General features: G+C 38.2%; 1 protein-coding gene and 1 non-coding gene across 6 annotated transcripts in view; both read left to right on the top strand.

Moving 5' to 3' along the window:
- PLEKHA5 (pleckstrin homology domain containing A5) overlaps nt 1-14971 on the top strand; it is a 239797-nt gene extending 224826 nt beyond the window's left edge. For 3 of the 5 annotated variants that reach the window (XM_039249006.1, XM_039249004.1, XM_039249011.1), the window contains 7 exons: nt 2659-2777; nt 5937-6146; nt 7055-7195; nt 7916-8040; nt 9862-10007; nt 11924-12029; nt 14096-14971. In XM_039249006.1, the coding sequence (XP_039104937.1) occupies nt 2659-2777; nt 5937-6146; nt 7055-7195; nt 7916-8040; nt 9862-10007; nt 11924-12018 (836 nt within the window). In that variant the 3' untranslated portion in view covers nt 12019-12029; nt 14096-14971. The remainder of the gene's footprint in view (nt 1-2658; nt 2778-5936; nt 6147-7054; nt 7196-7915; nt 8041-9861; nt 10008-11923; nt 12030-14095) is intronic. The other 2 variants (XM_039249007.1, XM_039249005.1) reach the window with 1 other exon arrangement.
- A 2936-nt stretch (nt 14972-17907) lies between these two features.
- LOC120243019 lies at nt 17908-18097 on the top strand. Its single transcript, XR_005531202.1, has one exon. It is a non-coding gene; the product is annotated as a U2 spliceosomal RNA (small nuclear RNA).
- The last annotated feature ends 1434 nt before the right edge of the window (nt 18098-19531 follow it).

Below are 19531 nucleotides of genomic sequence, written 5' to 3'. Positions count from 1 at the left end.
AAAGTCGTAATTCAGTTTATAACAGGAGGGATCCAGTAGGTTAAGTGGAGCACTAAAGTGCATTGTGACAGGACCAGGCTCAGAACCTGAGCAGATTAAGAATCTGATAGGACACCTCCTCAAGGAAAGCTGGAACCCACCGAAGGCTGTACTCTCAGTGAACACTGAGATTAATTGGATTTCAACAAAATTGAAAACTTCAGTCCATTAGTATATGATAAAATACCATCAGTATATATACCTGACAAAGGCTTTGTATTCAGAATATATAAACAACTCATACAAATCAGTAATAAACACAACCCAGTAAAAAAGTAGGCAAAAGACTTAGACACTTAACAAATAAGGTCTACAAGTATATGAAAAAGTTTATAACTGATCAAGCATAAATGTAGTGTTGATGCAAATTAAAATCAAAATTCACACCTTCTGGAATCGCTAAATTTAAGGCTAATTACCAAGGGTTTGTCAGGACATAGAACAGTTGGATCTCTCACTCAATTCTGATGGTGGTATAAGATAGAACAACAGTTTTGTAGTTTGTTTTTTAATTTTTTTCAATAATTCTATTGTGTGGTTGTTGTTTTTTTTTTTAATGTTTATTTTTGAGAGAGGAGGGGACAGAGGATCCAAAGTGGGCTCTGTGCTGACAGCAGAGACCCCAATGCAGGGCTCCAACTCATGAACTGTGAGATCATGACCTGAGCCAAAGTGGGACACTTAAGCGATTGAGCCACCAAGGTGCCCCTGATTTTTATTTTTATTTTTAGCGATCTCTAAAGAGATCACTTAGTGGGGCTTGAACTCATGACCCTGAGATCAAGAGTTATATGCTCTACTGACTAAGTCAGCTAGGCATCCCTAGGAGTTTTGTTTTGTTTTCTTTTTTAACTTATGATCAATCATAAACTCTCACCTGAATAAACTGTCTGAAATACACAGCTCAATTATGGTGTAATCTGTGCCACATGACTTAAAGTAGAACTTTTAAAACTGGATCACTAACTGGGATAATAGAGGCTTTCTCTTAGTTTGAACTGCAATATTACCTATATTGTGTATCAGCTCAGCACTTCACATTCTGAAATATACAGCCTTACAGTACTCACACAGTTCGTACACAGTATTAAAACCTAAGCTACAGGTTGTCTGGTGTATGAATCAAAGGGGCTCTGAATGACAAGTGAATGATGTACATTTGTGTCTGGGGGAGAAACTAGACTTCTTTTTTCTACTTAGTTGATGTAACTTTAAGTGAGCTCAAAGAGGGTGGTATGTTTTTGTTTTGTTTTGTGTTTTTTAAGTAAGCCATTGAGATTTTAATAATTTGTTCTTTTACTAGTGTCTGCAGTGGGTAATAGTGAATGTATATTTTACTTAAACAAAATGAATGTGGTATAACTGTATACATTTTATGTGTTAACTTACTTTTAGCTTTTATTGTTATTGGGTCAGTGATTTTATGTTGTATGTTTTGCTTTCTATGGTGTGTGTTCATTTTCGAAATTTTTGAAAATACAAGAGAAAGTGACGGTGATTACCTTCAGTTAACTTTTGTTTTTTTTTTTTAATTTTTTTTATGTTTTATTTATTTCTAGGAGAGAGAGAGAGAGACAGCGTGAGCAGGGGAGGGTCAGAGAGAGAGGGAGACACAGACTGAAACAGGCTCCAGGCTCTGAGCTGGCAGTCAGCACAGAGCCCGACGCGGGGCTCGAACCCACGAACCAAGAGATCATGACCTAAGCGAAAGTCAGACGCTTAACCGACTAAGCCACTCAGGCGCCCCTTCAGTTAACTATTGTTAACAGTGTTAGTGGAGTCTCTTGAGATAGTAGAGTGTGGTTGAAAACAGACCAAATGGAAATTAAGGGCATTTAGGTAGATCACTTAACCTTTCTGGGCCATGCCTTTCCTGATCTGTAATATGTGAGAGGATTAAGGTCCTTTTTAACCTCTGGAAATACTGTGAATGGAAAGAAGGCTACAGCAGAAAAAGGCCCAGCCACGCTGGCGATGAGCTATATAGAGTTGAGGAAATAAATTAATGCAAACATGCACTTCATTTACCTTCTTTTCTTTAGAAGGTTGGTTGTTGTGAAGATGTCTGATCCATTGCTTATTACTGATTTTATAATTAAATTTATTAATTTAAAAAGGTATGTAGAACTTTAGATAGAGTACCTAATGGAAGGCTACTACATTTTCCCTAGCTCCTTTTAAATGATAAATTTGCCTTTTGGAGCACGTGGCTCAGTCGGTAGAGAATGCCACTATTGATCTCGGGGTTGTAAGTTCAAGCCCCATGTTGGGTGTAGAGGTTACTTAAAATTAAAATCTTTAAAACAATAAACAAGTGAAAATAAATTTTAAAAGCTGCAGAAATTGAGTGTTAGGGACGCCTGGGTGGCTCAGTTGATTGAGCATCCAACTCTTGATTTCACTAAGGTCCTGATTCCGGGGTCATGGGATCAAGCCCTGAGTTGGGCTCCCATTAAGATTCCTCTCCCTCTGCCCCTCTCCCCCGCACACACACATTCTCTTGCTCTCTCTCTAAAACAAAACAAAAAAAAAAATTTTAATTAGAAATTGAGTATGTCAAAAGAAAGCAATGTTGTGTGAGACCTGTTTCGAAGAACTTACCAGTGTTTCTATTTTTAGGTTCCCATTTTCCCGTTGGAGTAGTTCCTCCAAGAACCAAATCACCAACACCTGAATCTTCAACAATAGCCTCCTATGTAACTTTAAGGAAAACTAAGAAGATGATGGATTCAAGAACGGTATTTAATTAAAAGTTAATCTCTAAAAGAATTCTTAAGGCCTATTTATTGTTTGTAATTCCTTTTTTAGTGTTGACCAACATTTTGTTTACATACTCTAAGGAAAACTTAGTAATCTTATTTTTTTTCATTCCTTTAAGAAAATTAGCGTCTAAAAGGTCAGACCTACTCAGTACCTAATCTACGTTTGTTTTGGTCAGCTTTGACATGGGGTCTTAGTCCACAGTCTGTGGAATCTGTTTGCAGATAGCTGCCCCATATTACATCTCTTGATACTTCTAAGAATTTCCTTCCTTAACGAGAGTGATAGACATGCCCTGTGGTCATCCAAGGTAATAGGTTTCCAAGCCAGCCTCAAGTTTGGTAGATTTGGAATTTGCCATTCTTCTAGTAACTCTGAGAATGTGAATTGGGACTGGGAAAATAGCTTCTATATTTTGCATATTTATCTGAGATCCATTTAATTCAAACTGACTATAAACTAGTCTAATCTTGGTCATATTGGGAAGGTTATCAGGGTACTTAAGCCATTTTCACCAAGTAGTCTCAGAAATTTGGGCTGCAAAAGAACTTTTACTTTTCATCTTTATAAATTCTGTACGTATTTGGTATGGGTAATTTGAATTTTAAACTATACGAAAAGAATGAAAAGTACTACAAATGATAAGATTAAAGAGTACAAAATTATAAAGACCTAGAAAGATAATTATTGTAGAATAAAAATAAATGAATAGCTATTAGTAGTCATGGTTGTATAATACTATTCTGTGTTCAGAGATATTTTTTACAGATGGAAAGTGTATTTTCTTTTTCTTTTACTATGTAATTATCTTAAATAGTACAAGAAAGACTTCTACATCACCAATTACAAGGGGAGGGAGTATAGAAGACTACAGCTATATAATATTGGTACAAGAAAGACCTTTATAAGCAGTATCAGTGTCAGAATACTTGTCAAAATACTTGGAATATAATAGACAAGTTTCTTAATATATGAGGAATGAATATATGTAAGTTATTTTTGAGTTTATCTATGGAAAAATATATAATAGTAAGTCACAAATATATGATAATTGTTCACTCCATAATAATTTTTAAAATACTAATAACTAAAACTGTAATGAGATACTCTATGCCAGTTATCGTTAGAGAAAAAAATCTAAAAATTAACAATATCTGGCTTTGAAAAACAGATTTTTACAGGGGCACCTGAATGGTTGAGTTAGTTAAGGGTTCAGCATTGGCTCAGGTCACGGTCTCACGGTTTGTGATTCGAGCCCCACATTGGGCTCTGTGCTGACAGCTCAGAGCCTAAAGCCTGCTTTGGATTCTGTGTCTCCCTCTGCCCCTCCCCCACTGATTTTCCCTCCTCCCCCCCCTCGCCCCCCCACGTCTCTTTCTCCTGCTCTCTCTTTCAAAACAAATTTTTTTTAACTTAACAAATAAAGAAATAAAAACAAGTTTTTACTGTATGACAATTTGGAGAAGAAAGTTGCAGTGTTTTTGGATGTTTCATACATTTTTGCATAAACGTACAAAGCCAGGGAGACTATATGTTTGTTGTTACTAAAAATAAAAGGATAAAATAAGAAACTTTAGTAAAATCCAAAATAAAAATAAAAGGAAAGGGATGGCTACAGTAGCCAATTCCCAGTCTGTATTTAGAATTTACTTTTTTCAGGGTTTTTTTTGTTTTTTTTTTTTTTGTTTGGTGTTTTGTTGTTTTTTTCTTTCCAAAGCTAATGTGTTTTATCTTACATATAAATGAGAATCACCATCACTTCTGCACATTAAGGCTTTTCATTTTTCCTCTTTTAGTTTTTTCTTGAGCTCTTTAAGGTATTTATTCTGTACAATAGAAAATGGTTCTAGAGCTGTCCCTCCTGCCCTGCAGGCATTTTCCAGATTGCTTAAGAGAGAAAAGGATCTTATCGGGTTTGCCTGACATATTGCTTCCTCGCGGAAATGCTTATCTCTGACCTTTGACCTTGGTTTTTTCAAAAGCAAGCACCTTCACCAGTGTTTCCGTTCCCGCTAACTCAAACCATGGGACACAAAGAAACCTATGGATTCTATGCCACAGATTCTAGAATATGTTCAATCTTTAAATTTTCTATTACATAAAATAAGCTAAAATTTGCTTATGACCAAAATTGAGGTTCTTATTTGCCATTTAATGCTAATTATTTTTTTATATCTTTATAAGAAAGTGAGAATAGGTTGTTTAACGTGACGAATATTTTTACATCCTCCTGTTGATCATAAATTGAGGATGTTTTCTCTGCTCAGCCTTTTCATAGTAAATATGTGACTTAAAACATTATATTTTGGAATACCTGGATGGCTTAGTTAGTTAAGCATCCGCCTTCAACTCAGGTCATGATCTCATGGTTTGTGAGCTAGCCCCATATTGGGCTCACTGGTGGCAGCACAGAGCCTGCTTCAGATTCTCTGTCTCCCTCTCTCTGTCTGTACCTCCCCCGTTGGTTTTCTCTCTCTCTCTCTCTAAACAAATAAATAAACTTAAAAAAAAAATTTTTTTTTTTAAATTACATTTTCATTAAAATATATCTTGGGGTACCCGGCTGTCTCAGTTGGTAGAGCATGCAACTTTTGATCTTGGAGTTATAAGTTTGAGCCCCACATTAGGTATAGAGATTACTAAAAAATAAAACTTTAGAAAAAAAATTTTAAAAGGAGGGGAGCATCTGGATGGCTTAGTGAGTTAAGCATCTGACTCTTGATTTCAGCTCAGGTCATGATCTCACGGTTCCTGAGATGGAGCCCCACTTTGGGCTCCACACTGTCAGTCTGTCAGCAGAGAGCTGCTTGGGCTTCTCTCTCTCTCTCTGCCCCTCCCCTGCTCCTGCTCTCTCAAAATAAATAAATAAACTTTAAAAAAATAAAATCTTCTATTTAGAAGCTGTGCACCATGTTTTCTCCTGGTTCGAGTTTTATACAGTTTCCTGTTTCGTTGACTATGCATCACCAATTACCAGTGAACAGTTTGCCTTTCTGGTGTTAACTAAATTAACATTCAAATCTCTACTTCTGATTTTGAGAACAAAACAAATGCCTTTTAGAACATTGTTCATCCCGACATACTTTTCAGAAGTTATTCTGTATTTATATATTCGTGTGTCTATTTTTAATTTAAAGGAAAGACCAAGAAGTGCAGTGGAACAGCTGTGTTTGGCTGAAAGTACCCGACCGAGGATGACTGTGGAAGAGCAGATGGAAAGAATAAGGAGACATCAACAAGCATGCTTGAGGGAAAAGAAAAAAGGATTAAATGTTATTGGTGCTTTAGACCAGTCACCCTTACAGAGTCCCTCAGGTTTAAGGGATAATCCATTCAGGATTACTCAGGTACATCAATTTCCTTTAATCACTCTTGTGTGTAAATGTAGTATCACTTGAATCAGGGTCATGGAGTTACATTATGGATGGGTTTTCAAATGAGGTTGCAGTATGGATAGTTATTTGATCTTACTTAATTCCCATAATAATAAGCCCAAACAGCTCAGTAAAATGGAAATGGCCCTGGGTTCAAAAAAACCAGAGCTCTCTTGTTGGACATCCTTGTACCAGTTGTGGCCTTCTCTTCTCTTCTCTGCCATAATTCAGATGACACAGCTACCCTGTCTGCTTCACAGAGATACTAAGATAAAAGTGTTTACAGCAAATGTAAAATGCCGTGCAGGTTACCAAGATAGTCCCCAGTTCCCCCTCCAATAAAATGTGCATAATTCTATGTCCTAATTTAACATGACCTAAATTGTAGTAAGAGAGAGTTTCTCAATAGAAGTTGTAAGTCTACTGTTCCTCACATCCCAACTCCATCCTTGCAAAGTGACACCGTTTCATTGCTGATTATTTGTTGGTTACCCTGATCCGTAAATACAGAGACAGCAGCTGGGCGAACCTTTTCAGGGGCCTCTGTCCCTGTTAGTAAATGTGTACCAGCTGAAGGTGTTTCCCTGTCTTCTAGAAATCCCCATTCCATCTGATCAAGAGCAGCCAGGCATTGCTAGTAACGACTCAGCAGATTAACAGTCGAAATTACACATTCTACAAATTACAAAATGGATGATTAAAAGAGATGAGAAAAAAAATGTGTGGAATACTGATATATATGTATATATTTTTTTTCCTATTGGTTTTCATAAGAGAACCTCCTTGTTAGTGAAGATCAGCCTTTTCTTTTTCTCCAAAATAACAGATGGTATCTAAAAACTATACATAGTATGAATCTCTGCTATATGTCTTTTGGACAGACTCGAAAAAGGGATGATAACATGAAGGAACTGGATACTGTCATTAGTGAAAATGATATAAAGCCAAACCATGAAACTCCTGCAGCAGAAATTGTTCGACTAAAGGAAGCTGAACCTCAAGATACAGATTTCAGCAAAGAGGTAAAGAGGTTACTTCCGAACAGATATTCCAAAGGGGTAGATTTTTGAAGATCAGATCAAGTGGTAAGGTTGAAGATAGTTATGTTTCATTTTATCACAGAGATGGTACATCTAAGTGAAATGATAGGTTTTGTTTAATTTGAGTGATGTATTCAGCAGATCAAAAAATGGGTTAATTGAAAATTTAAAACTTAATCAAGGCTAGAATAAATTATTGTTAACCCCAATTAAGGAATCTTATATCGCAGAACAGCTATCTATTAGCAATGTGCATCAGCCCTTTAGGCAAATAACTTTTTGCTTCCAGTAGTAAAGGGTGTTAATATTTATTTTTATTTTTTTAATAGTTTATTGTCAAGTTGGTTTCCAAGGGTGTTAATATTTTTAGAGATGTCTGGGTGGCTCAGTCAGTTAAATGTCCAACTCTTTGTTCTTGAGTTCAAACTCCTTGTCAGTCTCTGTGCTTCATAGGGCAAAGCCTGCTTGGGATTCCTCTTCTCTCTCTTTCTCTCTCTCTCTCTCTTTCCCCTTCTCTGCCCCTCCCCTGCTGGTGTTCTCTCCCTCTCATTCTCAAAATCAATAAATAAAACACTTTTTTAAAAAAAGAATGTTAAGATTTTTAATATACTTGAATCTGAATATGTATTTCAGTAACTGTTTGACAAGGTCTAATTTTTTAATACACATTTTTTTTCAATCATTTTTCTTCTTCTTCTATAGTTGAAAAAAACTGAGGACATTTTTTCCAAAACACTTTTCAAACCTGAACCAAATGGAGTAAATTCTGAGGAAGTGATAGATAAAGAGAGAAACAAAGAGAAGATGTCTGAGGATGCGTCATTCAGGTAATAAGTTATAGGGAAAACAACAAAGGAATCATTCCCAAAATTCTGTAACTACTTAGGAATGGTGAACATTGGGAGCACCTGGGTGGCTCAGTCAGTTGGGCATCTGATTTCGGCTCAGGTCATGATCTAGCCATCCGTGGGTTCAAGCCCTGCATTGGGCTCTGTGCTGACAGCTCGGAGTCTGCTTTTGGATTCTGTGTCTCCCTGTCTCTCTGCCTCTCCCGCACTCACACTCTTTTGAGCAATTTACATAACCTTCCTAAACTGCAGGTTCCTTACTTGTAAAAATGAGGATGATAATAGCATCTATCTCACAAATGTGTTACAATGATTAAATAAGAAAATACAAGTATAGCACTTAACACTATGCTTCACACCTAGGAATTCAATAAATACCTTTTTAAAACATGCCTAGAGACTTAGAGATATCTAAGTTATTTGATGTGTTCCAAAAATTATAGTGATTTGCTTTTTATATTTTTGCTGCATTTGTTAACTAGCTCTCTTATGTGCATACCCTCAATCTTACCATCAGTTAGAAAAGTTACCAGTGCTAGAAGCGAGAAATGCTGTGATTTAATGTTATTTGGAATGCCTTTATCTGTTCAGTGAGTAACAAGATTGAGTTTGAAAAACTGTTGGTTATAGATTATAAGAAGAAAAACTTTTGTTAATAGGCATAGATTAAAACACATGTAGTATATTATAAAAATTCATGAGTTTATAATGATCCAGCAACAACAAAAAATAATTTATTGCCCACTTTGGAAGACACTAGGGACTGGACTTCTTATTCCAGAACCTGGTACATAAAGGCAAAGAATCAAGTCTTTTTTTGCCTTTCCCAAACAAATTGCAACTAAAAAGTTTTGAGGGAATATTTTTCTTTAGAAGAATTTTATTCAATAAGAAATGAGACACTTAGACTATCACTGCTTTGCTAACCCTAAAGAAATAAGAGATTTAGATAATATTTCTTAATGGCTGGGAAAGCTGTTAGCTGAAAATCTGAGCAGGAACTTTATAGTGAGTGGGTCTGGCTGATAACCCTTGAACTCACTGATCATTTTTAACGTAAAGAAAAGCACCTGGGAATGCAGTAGGGCACAAACTCCACCTGCTGATCTACTATTTGCCCTTTCCTCCCCAAAACCTAAATCTGATTGAGCCTCAAAATTATATCAGTTTATAAAAAATAAGAGGAATAAAATAATCAAAATACAGAATGTGGTAGACTTTGTAGAATGGATGAAGCACATCCTTTCACAGATAAGTGGCAAAGAATAAAAAGGATGTGTGTTGTGGGGTATTTCAGATTAAAGCTTAAGAGAGTTGTCAGGCAAATACAAATGTGGACTTTGGATCGTCTTGAAACAGATAACTCTAAAATTGATATAATGAGGCAATAAAGGAAATTTGAGCACTGACTAGATATGCGATGACATTTAAGTATTATAAATACAAACTAAAGTGCTTACAGATTGAATGATCTATCTGGAATCTACTTTAAAATAATTTGGGGAGTAGGAAGCTGGGAGTATATATGCAACAAGATTGATAAAACATGGATCATCACTGAACCTGAGTGTACAGGTTTCATATATTATTTGCTCTAATTTTTTTATGTTTAAAATTTCTATAAGGGGGTGAGAAGAAAAGAGATTAATTACAAGCAAAATGTTAGCAGTTACTAAAGATGGAGATGATGACATCTCTTATGTATGGTTAAAATTTTCCGTAACAGTAAGTTGGAAAATTTGCTGAATTTTGTAAATTGCATTCTGTAATAACAAACTTTAAAATATCTATTTTCATTAGCCCTCAGGATGAGACCCAGATCCCAAATCATAAAGCGGAAAGCCACCCTGAAGAAAATACAAAGGACGACATTCATGAGCAGGAAGAAACTATTGCTTCTTGTGAACAAACTCCTGAGGCTTCTAGAGGAAATCAAACGACGACAGGTAGATGTTACATATTTCATACTGTTCTCACTGGTGCTTCCTGTGAATTTCTCAGTTCATACCTTATCCTTCCTTAATGCACCTTCAGGAAGGAAGTCGCTGGAAAGGAAGGAAAGGGGATCCCTGCCTACCCAGCTAGATCCACAGGGTCTGTCCTGGCTTGGGAATCTCTCTTTCTCTCTCTCTCCCCCACCCTTCATCTCAACCTTAACACATAAACTACAAATTTTTTCTAATAAGATCTTTTAATACATGGAAAATGTACCTGTTTCTCTGAAGCTGGATTCTCAGTATTCACAAACTTACCACTTTGGGAACTGTGCAAGATTTAATATCTAAACCAGTAAAATCAGCTTGTTTCCTCCCGCGCCTGCTATAATCTATAGCTGGAAGTTTCCTTGAGAGAAGATCGTGATCCATAGTATGTCAAAAAATAAAAATTTCTGTGCCACGTTTAATTTTTTTTTTTTTTTGGAATCTTCACAGATTTGTTTTTCTCTTTTTTTTCTTAATGATGTTTGGCAAGGGGTGGAGGAGGGATCATACCGCTCCTGCATATTATCAGCCTTGCTTCTCCTAGTCCATAAGCAAAACATCCGTTCTTGGTTTTTAATGTTTATTTCTCTGTTTTGAGAGAGAGTGAGGGAGGGAGGGGCAGAGAGAGAGAGAGAGAGAGAAAGAGAATCCCAAGCAGAGTCCTTCCTGTCAGCACAGAACCCCCCACAGGGCTTAAACTCCCAAACCAGTGAGATCGTGACCTGACCCAAAATCAAGATGCTTAACTGACTGACCCACACAGGTGCCCCTGAAAAAAAGCATTCTGAATCCTCCCTCCCTTCACCTTCCTCCCCCATCATTTTCCAGAAGGGCAAATACAGTAACATTCAGTTATTTGGGACTGTTCTTGGGAGGAGCACTGGATTCTGACAGAGTATTTTCTGTATCTTATATGCATGTAACATGCAAATTTATATTATGAGTCATGTTTCCTCGTAACCAATATTAAGCACTGTCTGTAGCCTCTGTCGCTTATAAGGCTTTTTTTTGTTTGTTTGTTTTTAGTTGTCACTGACCACTTCCTGTTACTATTTTGGCACATCTGCATGAAGTGTGTAGGTGTATTAAAATCACAATATTTAAACTGTTCATACTCTGGGGCGTCTGGGTGGCTCAGTCAGTTAAACGTTTGACTTCAGCTCAGGTCATAATCTCACGGTTTGTGGGTTCGAGCCCCACGTCGGGCTCTGTGCTGACAGCTAGCTCAGAGCCTGAAGCCTGGTTCAAATTGTGTCTCCCTCTCTCTCTGACCCTCCCCTGCTCACGCTGTCTCTCTCTCACTCTCTCAGAAATAAATAAACAAATGAACAAATAAACTTCATAGTCTTTAGCTGCATGGAACTGGAAAGTCTCTTAATGAGACCCAGGAGTGCCTGGCTGGCTCAGTCAGTAGGGCATGCAACCCTCGATCTCAGGGTTATGAGTTCAAGCCCCACGTTGGGCACAGAGCTTACTTGATAGGTATTTAGGTAGATAGATGAGAGAGGGGGAGAGAGAGAGAGAGAGAAATAGACTGACCAACCCAACCAGAGTGATTCCCTGATAGATACCTAAAAATTAACCTCAAAGCAAAAAAAAAAACCACACAATTTTTTTCTAATTTTATTGAGGCATAATTGACATATAACATTGTATACAATGTCTAAGGTATATAAGAAAAAAGAACTTTTTAACAATCTTCAAGAAATAGTTCATGCTAAATAAGCAGTTGCCAATTTAGAAAACAGCAGAACCCAAATACAACTATTAATTCCTTCCTGAAACGTGTTCTTATTTTACGGGATCACAGGGTCAGAATTTCCTTCTCCGAGTGTGTCCTAAACATCTGTACCTTCTTGCGTTCTCTTGGTGTGTTTTAGTGAAAAGTCCGTCCCCGTCTCCCGAGTCCTCGGCATCGCCAGTTCCGGCCTCCCAGCCGCAGCTCACGGAAGGATCCCATTTCATGTGTGTGTAGTCTCAGAAAAAGTACGTCTGTTCTGTTTGCGTCCGTGCTTCCACTCCAGAGTTTTTAACTTGAGTTGTACTCATTTGTTGGTTTGGTGAACAAAACTGAGCTTAAATCTGGGCCGTGCATTAGAGATTGTTAGCAAAGAGGCCGTGTATTTGAGCCACGGCCACTCACTCAGATCTCCATCAGCCCTTCCACTGATTTGCTGTGTGACAGCATTTTCTCTGTCTCTTATTTCATCGCCCATAAAAACAGCCAACCGGGGAAGGCATGGCCTGCGCCAAGACAAGCCTGCAGTCTTGTGCACTGTGCTCCCACTCGGCATTTCTTTCCGTAGTCGGCTCTGAGAGTTCTGTTGAAGCTATTACGTGTTGATCAAGTAATGTTTTTTACAGTTCATGCGACCTGTCCATCGCATTGGGAGTTTTTTCGTTATTTTAAAAGGACAACGAAGTGTTTGTGGTACAGCCAACTACAAGCAATATTACAGTCTTTAAGATCTATCAGAAACTATTTCTAAATAATTAACTTTGTTTAAGTAAGATAAGTAGCTACTAAAAAAGCTGTGGGTGGATGCGGGGGGAAGGAGGGAACCTTGCTCAAACATTGTGCCCCCGACCACAGTTTTGGAAGTGGCAGTAATTTCCGAAGGTCCTACTGGTAACACTTTTATAAACGATTGCTAAATTTTACTTGCCTTTTGTACTTGTAAACACATTCTTTGGGTTGTGTGTTTTTTGGTTTTTTTTTTTTTTTTCTTTTGACTTTTCAGAAAAGCTTTGAGATACGGAGCTATGTGTGCCTTTCTCTGCATTTGTTCCTCAGTAGCTATCAGGTCTAGTAACGTTGTGTGTAGTAGGTCTACCAGCAGAAACACACAGACTGTACAGGCATTGTTGCTAACATAGTCTTTGACTTTTAGATTCTCAAAGTAAATCAGTTCAAACACCAACTTGACTAAGTTCATCCAGTGGTGCTTATTTTCTAGATAGAATCCACTTCTGTTCATACCTTTTTGTAGCAGCATAATCTTTGTCCTTTGTTTCATCCAGGACTTACTGTCTTGGCATATTTGTAACTTCTGTTTGAGACGATGTCTCCCTAGAGCCTAAGAGAGGGCTTTGTTTGCCGTCAGTTGGTATTTATGCAGGATGCACATCCTTTTTGGACTGACAAACCTGCTTGTCACCTGTATCTTCCGGTCTTCCCTACGTCTTGCCTCTGCTATTCATGCGTTTCAAGTTTTAACTTCGTATGTTCTGAAGTGACAGTTGCCACTAGTGACAGAATACCACCAGAATAGGGATAGCAGCATGCTCATGTGATTCCTCCTGTGACAGAGTTGATAGATGGCCTCTGTCCATCCTCGTGGAGAAATGTAAATTAAAGTCCACTCTCATTATCTTTGGTTCAATAAACAGGTTACGGTTCTTTGTACACAGACCATTGGTAATAAAGTATGTTGTCTGACAATAAAGAATATTTACAGTTAAAACTCAAGTACATTTCCAGGTTTCTTAAATTATTATTGGATTTTGTTTTGTTTTACTTTCACTCTAAGAGCCAGGCGCATTGTAGCCTGGAATGGGGTCCAGTTTTTTGCGGGTGTCTCCTCGTCCTCCGACACGCGGCCAGAATGACGAGTAGCCCTCAGACTTGTATTATTTTATGTCTTCTCATTGAGTGTCTGTCATGTTGCTGACCTAGCAGTTTTAGCAGGACTTTGGGAAAGTTTACAAATGACACTGCTGTGCAGACAGCTTAAAAGATTGTTAGATATTTTAGCAAAGTTATGCAGGTCTTTGCCCATTTTGTTGATCTTTGGGATTCAGCCACAAATTTGGGTACTGTTTTAAACTCCGAATTGTTATTTAATTGCATCCTTTGCTTCGTGAATTAAACCTATGAAATGACAAGAAAACGTCCTTCCGTTGTATTATATTTTAGGATTTTCCTGGCCATGCTTCTTAGCTCTGTCATTCTAGAACATTGGCCTCAGTTACTTTAGGAAGTGGCGACTCGTTAACTTCGCGGGTGTCAAAGTATTTTCCCTGTCTTTATTTTCCCTGTCTTTATTTTTCAGCTATACTGACTTCTGTCAAAACTGTTCAGAGCTAAGGACGTGGACCTTCAGCAATGTGAGAAGATATTGTACAGTATATTTTAAATCTATGAAATTCATAGTTCTGATGCTTTTGTCCACAGAGCATCATTTTATCACTTCTGGAAAATGTTTATTCCAAACAGCTTTAATGGCTCATATGTACACTCCATAATCCTAAGGTTGTTGTTCTGACACCAGCTTGCTGCTATGATATCAGAGCACATGAGTAAAGGTGCTTTCTTAACGTGCGGTCTACAGCCAGAGCTCACTCAGTTGCTGATTTCCAGATTTTGATGTTTCTAAAATTTAGGTGGATTTATATTTCTTTTTGCTTTTTAGTACGTAAATTTAGTTATTATTTCCAATGAAGAAATTTGTTTTCCTTTTTTTTTTTTCCTTTCCCATTTTTGGCTACTGCAATGCTTTGTTTCACACTTGATTTGTAAAAATTTTATATATATATTTAAAATGTGCCATTTTATTATTGCTAAGTGAAGAATGTCCTGTTTTCTGCTACTATTATTTCCCAGTCAGGTTGCAATGTCAGCAGTTACTGCCACACTCTTGTCAGCTTAAACACAAATGTTAACGCTTCCTGTTTCTTAAAGATACGATTTAAAATGTAGGTATTTTGAAGTACTGGGCTTATACTTCATTGAGATAGATGTGTACAGCAATAAGCAGGTTTTCAAATCCAGTACTTAGTTTGTGTACAAATGTAATTATGTTCATTGTGTATATATTATACAATGAGCACATGTAAGTATTAAAGGCTACTTACTATTGTTTAAATGCAAATGTTCATATCTCATTTCTTTTTTATCATGTTAAATAAATGTTGATGTTCTTAAATCACTCGTGTTAGAATTTTTTGCTCTCTCCATCTAAAATGGGAGTGCCTGGGGGGCTCAGTCGGTTAAGTGTCCAATTTTGGCTCAGGTCATGATTTCATGGTTCATGAGTTTGAGACCATGTTGGGCTCTGTGCTGACAGCTCAGAGCTTGGAGCCTACTTCTGTGTTTCCCTCTGTCTCTTCCCCTACCCCGCTCATGCTCCGCGTGTGTGTGTGTGTGTGTGTCTCAGTCTCAAAAATAAACAAACATTAAAAAAACTAAAAAAAAAATAAAATGGAAGTCTAGGAGGCACCTGGCTGGCTCAATCAGTGGAGCATGCAGCTCTTGATCTTGGGGTCATGAGTTCAAGCCCCACGTGGGCTTGGGTGTAGAGATTACCTGAGAAAAATAAAATCTTTTAAAAAAAAATATAGGGGCACCTGGGTGGCTCAGTGAGTTGGGCATCAACTTTGGCTCGGGTCATGATCTCATGGTTCATGGATTTGAGCCCCATGTCAGGCTCTGTGCTGATGGCTTGGAGCTTGGAGCCTGTTTCAGATTCTGTGCCTCTCTGTGTCTGTCTCTGTCTCAAAAATAAATAACCATTTTTTTTTAATTATATAAACGAATGAAAAATAAATAGATAAATAAAATGGAAAGTCTGAGACTAAAGGGACTTCTGGATGAAACAGTAGTCTATCAATCTTATCACTGTAGATAACATCATAAAAAGACTTCTGCCACCCAGTCTGGCTCTCCCATGTGAGAGTTTGAGGACCTTGAGGCTCAGGGAGATAAATTATTGACTTGGCCACAATCCCATTATATTTAATGACAGAATTTGGACCAGAATATAGTTTTCTTTTTTCACTCTTCCTCTGAGGCCATCAGCTCAACACCACCGGGCAGGTTTCGTTTCCTGAAGTCTTGCACACTTCTTTCTATTTGTTTCTGTGTTATGGAAACTAGCTTCAAGCATCCGCAGCCTCCACTCAGTGCATCGGGCCTGGAGGGGCATGTGTATATCAGAGGGTTATTCCTCTGACACGGGGAACTAGAAACTGTTTCATCATCAGGAGTAGGACCCGCAGAGATCATTTTCCTTTACAATACATTCTTTGCAGATGTTCACGCTCTTCAGAATCAATTACATTTTCTTCCCTCTATAACCTTTTGTTCATGCTACATATTGTTCCCAGAGTACAAGGAAATTTGATGCTTTTGGATTTCTATATGAAATGGCTGAAACTAAATTGGCACCGGTCAGTCTTTTTTTTTTTTTTCCCATGCTATGGTAAAGAGGATTTAAATTTAATTCAAAATGCAGATGTATAAAAATTCACCCGCTCCAGACAGAAACACACGAAATGAAATGCAAATAGATACAGTCTGTATTGTAGAAGGTGAATGAGAAGAGCAGTTAAGATGGAAGGAAAGTGTTTTCAGCTCTGTATCCATGTAAACATGTTTACACATCCCACCTTTATCGAAAGACATCACACCAAAGTCTTCCAAAGGAAATAGGCAAAAGATGATTTTTTCTCTCCAGTCATGAAATGGTTATGGCGCCAGATCTTTTGTCAGTGGCTTGAGTTACTGTTATTCTTGGTTTTTCCCTTGGGGTATTTTTGGTGAGGCTTTTTATGTTTGATTGGGGGGTGTGTGTGTGGTGTCCCTTTGGCTTTATGAAACACGTTTTTTGAGCTGTTTCAAGAAAAAAAATGTCCCATACTGGAGTACCAGGAAGCCGAGGGAGTTTAGAAAAAGCAGTGCAGCGTACTTGTAACTCTTGTAACATCTCAGAAAGCCAGATGAAAATCAGGTACTTGCAAACAATAGGTCAGCAAAGGTACTTGTAACAGGAAATAGCAAAAGGGACTCTCCTCCAAAACTATGAACTAGATCAACACTTTCTTTCTCACCTAAAGCCTACCTTACTCAACTCCTGCGTCTTACTGGAGGGGTGTGCAGAGAGCCCAGGGGGTACATAGGCTCAGTAAGGAGGACAGACAAGCCAGAAAAATCCCTACTCCAAGTGGGGAGTCGTCATGGGCACCACCTTTCCAGCATGGAAGCAAGTTCCAAAGCTTAGTGTGTGCCCGGTTGGGATGGTTACTCAGATATCACATCCCCTGCCCCCCAATATACAGAAGGCTGACAGTCTTACTTCCATGGTGGTCAGAAATTAAACAGCCATAAACAAGCAATCTACAAACTTATTTGCATATCCACAAAAGTATTTTTAAAAAATTATGTTTCCCTTTGCACATTTTAAACTCAACTTTTCCAAAGTTGAAGTTGAAAAGAGGATGGGATTTTTAGCATACTGTAAATTTGGCTTTGTAAAATAAAAAACTGTTAAATTGGTTTTTTAAATGTGTCCAACAGAATCTAAATAACTTTTGATAGTTTCATCATCCTTTTTTTTTTTTTTTTATTTTAAAGAACAAGTGCAAGCAAGGGAGGGGGGAGAAGGGGAGAGAGAATCTCAAGCAGGCTCCCCTCAGCACAGAGCCCGAAACGGGACTTGATCCCACAACCCTGGGATCATGACCTGAGCGGATGCTCAACTGACCTAGCCACCCAGGCACCCTTCATCATCCATTTGTTTTTAATGTTTATTCATTTTTCAGAGACAGAGACAGAGAGTGAGTGGGGGAGGGACAGAGAGAGAGGGAAAGAGAATCTGAAGCAGGCTCCCGGCTCTGAGCTGTCAGCATAGAGCCCGATGTGGGGCTTGAACTCAAAAACCACGAAATCATGATCTGAGCCGAAGTTGGATGCTTAACCAACTGAGCCACCCAGGCACCCCTCATTATTCATTTTTAAGAGATGCAAACAAGGGAGCACCCGGAGCTCACTCAGTAGAGCATGACTCTTGATCTCGGGGTCGTGAACTGGAGTCCCACCCTGGGCATAGAGCTTACTTTAAAAAAAAAAAGAAAGAAAGAAAGATTAATCATTTCTTGGCCCTTTGGTTAAGATCAAGCATAGTATCTATTCACATCAGTTTAATATATGAGACGTCGTCTATCCGAGAGCAATATATTAAGTGGATTTTTGGAGCAGGGGGATGGAATAGGAGCTTGCCCTATCCACCCCAGGCATCGACCTGGTATTGCAGTACTTTAGGCATGGTGCGCTCCCTCAGGGGGCTTAAAAAAAAAAAAAAAAAAAAGATTCAATAAATAAATAAAAGATGCAAACAAGATTTTTTTTTAATTTATTTCTGAGAGAGAGAGACACATGAGCAGGGGAGGGTCAGAGAGAGGGAGATACAGAATACGAAGCAGGCTCCAGACTCTTGAGCTAGCTGTCAGCACAGAGTCCGATGCAGGGCTTGAACCCATGAACCGTGTGACCATGACCTGAGCCGAAGTCGGACGTTCAACCGACTGAGCCACCCAGGCGCCCCAAGATTTATTTTTAATATTTCTTTTTAAATAATCACTATGCCCAACATAGGGCTCAAACTCACCACCCTGAGATCAAGAGTCACATGCTATATGCACTGAGCCAGCCAGGAACCCCACAAACTTTTGTTTAAATAGGCGATGTTACATCATTCATTTTTCTCCTTGAACTTCCATTTCCATTGTACTTCCTTGAACATACTTGATCACAACAAATTAGGATATTGTTGTCATTCACTTTTCACTACCCTAGAGGATTTTACACCCTAAAGAGTAAAAAGTAAGATTCAGAGAAGTAAGGTTTTCATGCGTAAGGGAGAATGGAGCTAACATGTTGGAAAGGAGTGCCTTGATCTCAGGAGGCTGAGGGATGTTATGTTTGAGGCAGGAGTTCATGTGGAAGGGAATGTTCTGGGTACCTAGTCCATTGAAGGCATCCTTGCCCACATACCCTTGAAATGTTTCTGTGTACTGATTTGAAGAAGGCAGTCCTAGACTATCTGACCATTTAAAATATTGTTAAGTGTATTGATTCATGCATACGTGATCACTTTAACCATCTAAAGGCTTTATATAGATTTAGCACATGGCAGAGAAACTCACTGTTGAACAATTTTGAACAACTATGTGTATGAGGAACAAATTGACTTAATGCAGAAACAAATTTTTCTGTTAGGTCAATTTGGAAGGTTTTCCCAGAAGTCTTCCAGAAAAATGGATCACATCCTTCATCCATAAGTTGAAAATAAGTCTTTGAAGTATATGGTTTGTATCGTAAAGCCAGAAACTTTAAATTTTTTAGCTTAACTTTTAAATGTAACATCAATTTTTTTTTACTTTAAAATAAAAATGAAAAAGCAAGCTAAAACAAGGTGAAAGACTGGGGCAGAGGTGTGAGGGAATAGAGCACAACAGTTTCATGTAACTCAAGCCTGGGACAACACATTTAAGTATAGGATTGAACCCCAGAGCTGTGTCTCTCACAAGCTCAGTGCCTCACAAACTTACTGGCAAGTCCCTTACATTCTCTATTAGCTATGTTCAGAGAAACCTATCTAGTCTACTTGAGGGAAGACTCACTCCAGCAGCTTCCTAGAAAGGGGGCTCACTTTTCCTCCAGTGCTGGGAAACCGTGTTGACCCTAGATTGGTGGGTTGGCTGAAGGGACC

Source organism: Hyaena hyaena, unplaced genomic scaffold (genome assembly GCF_003009895.1).
Source record: "Hyaena hyaena isolate Hyena2069 unplaced genomic scaffold, ASM300989v1 scaffold_326, whole genome shotgun sequence".
In the NCBI taxonomy this organism is placed as follows: Eukaryota; Metazoa; Chordata; class Mammalia; order Carnivora; family Hyaenidae; genus Hyaena; species Hyaena hyaena.
The sequence above is the reverse complement of the archived record's forward strand: the minus strand, read 5'-3'. Positions and strand labels throughout refer to the sequence as shown.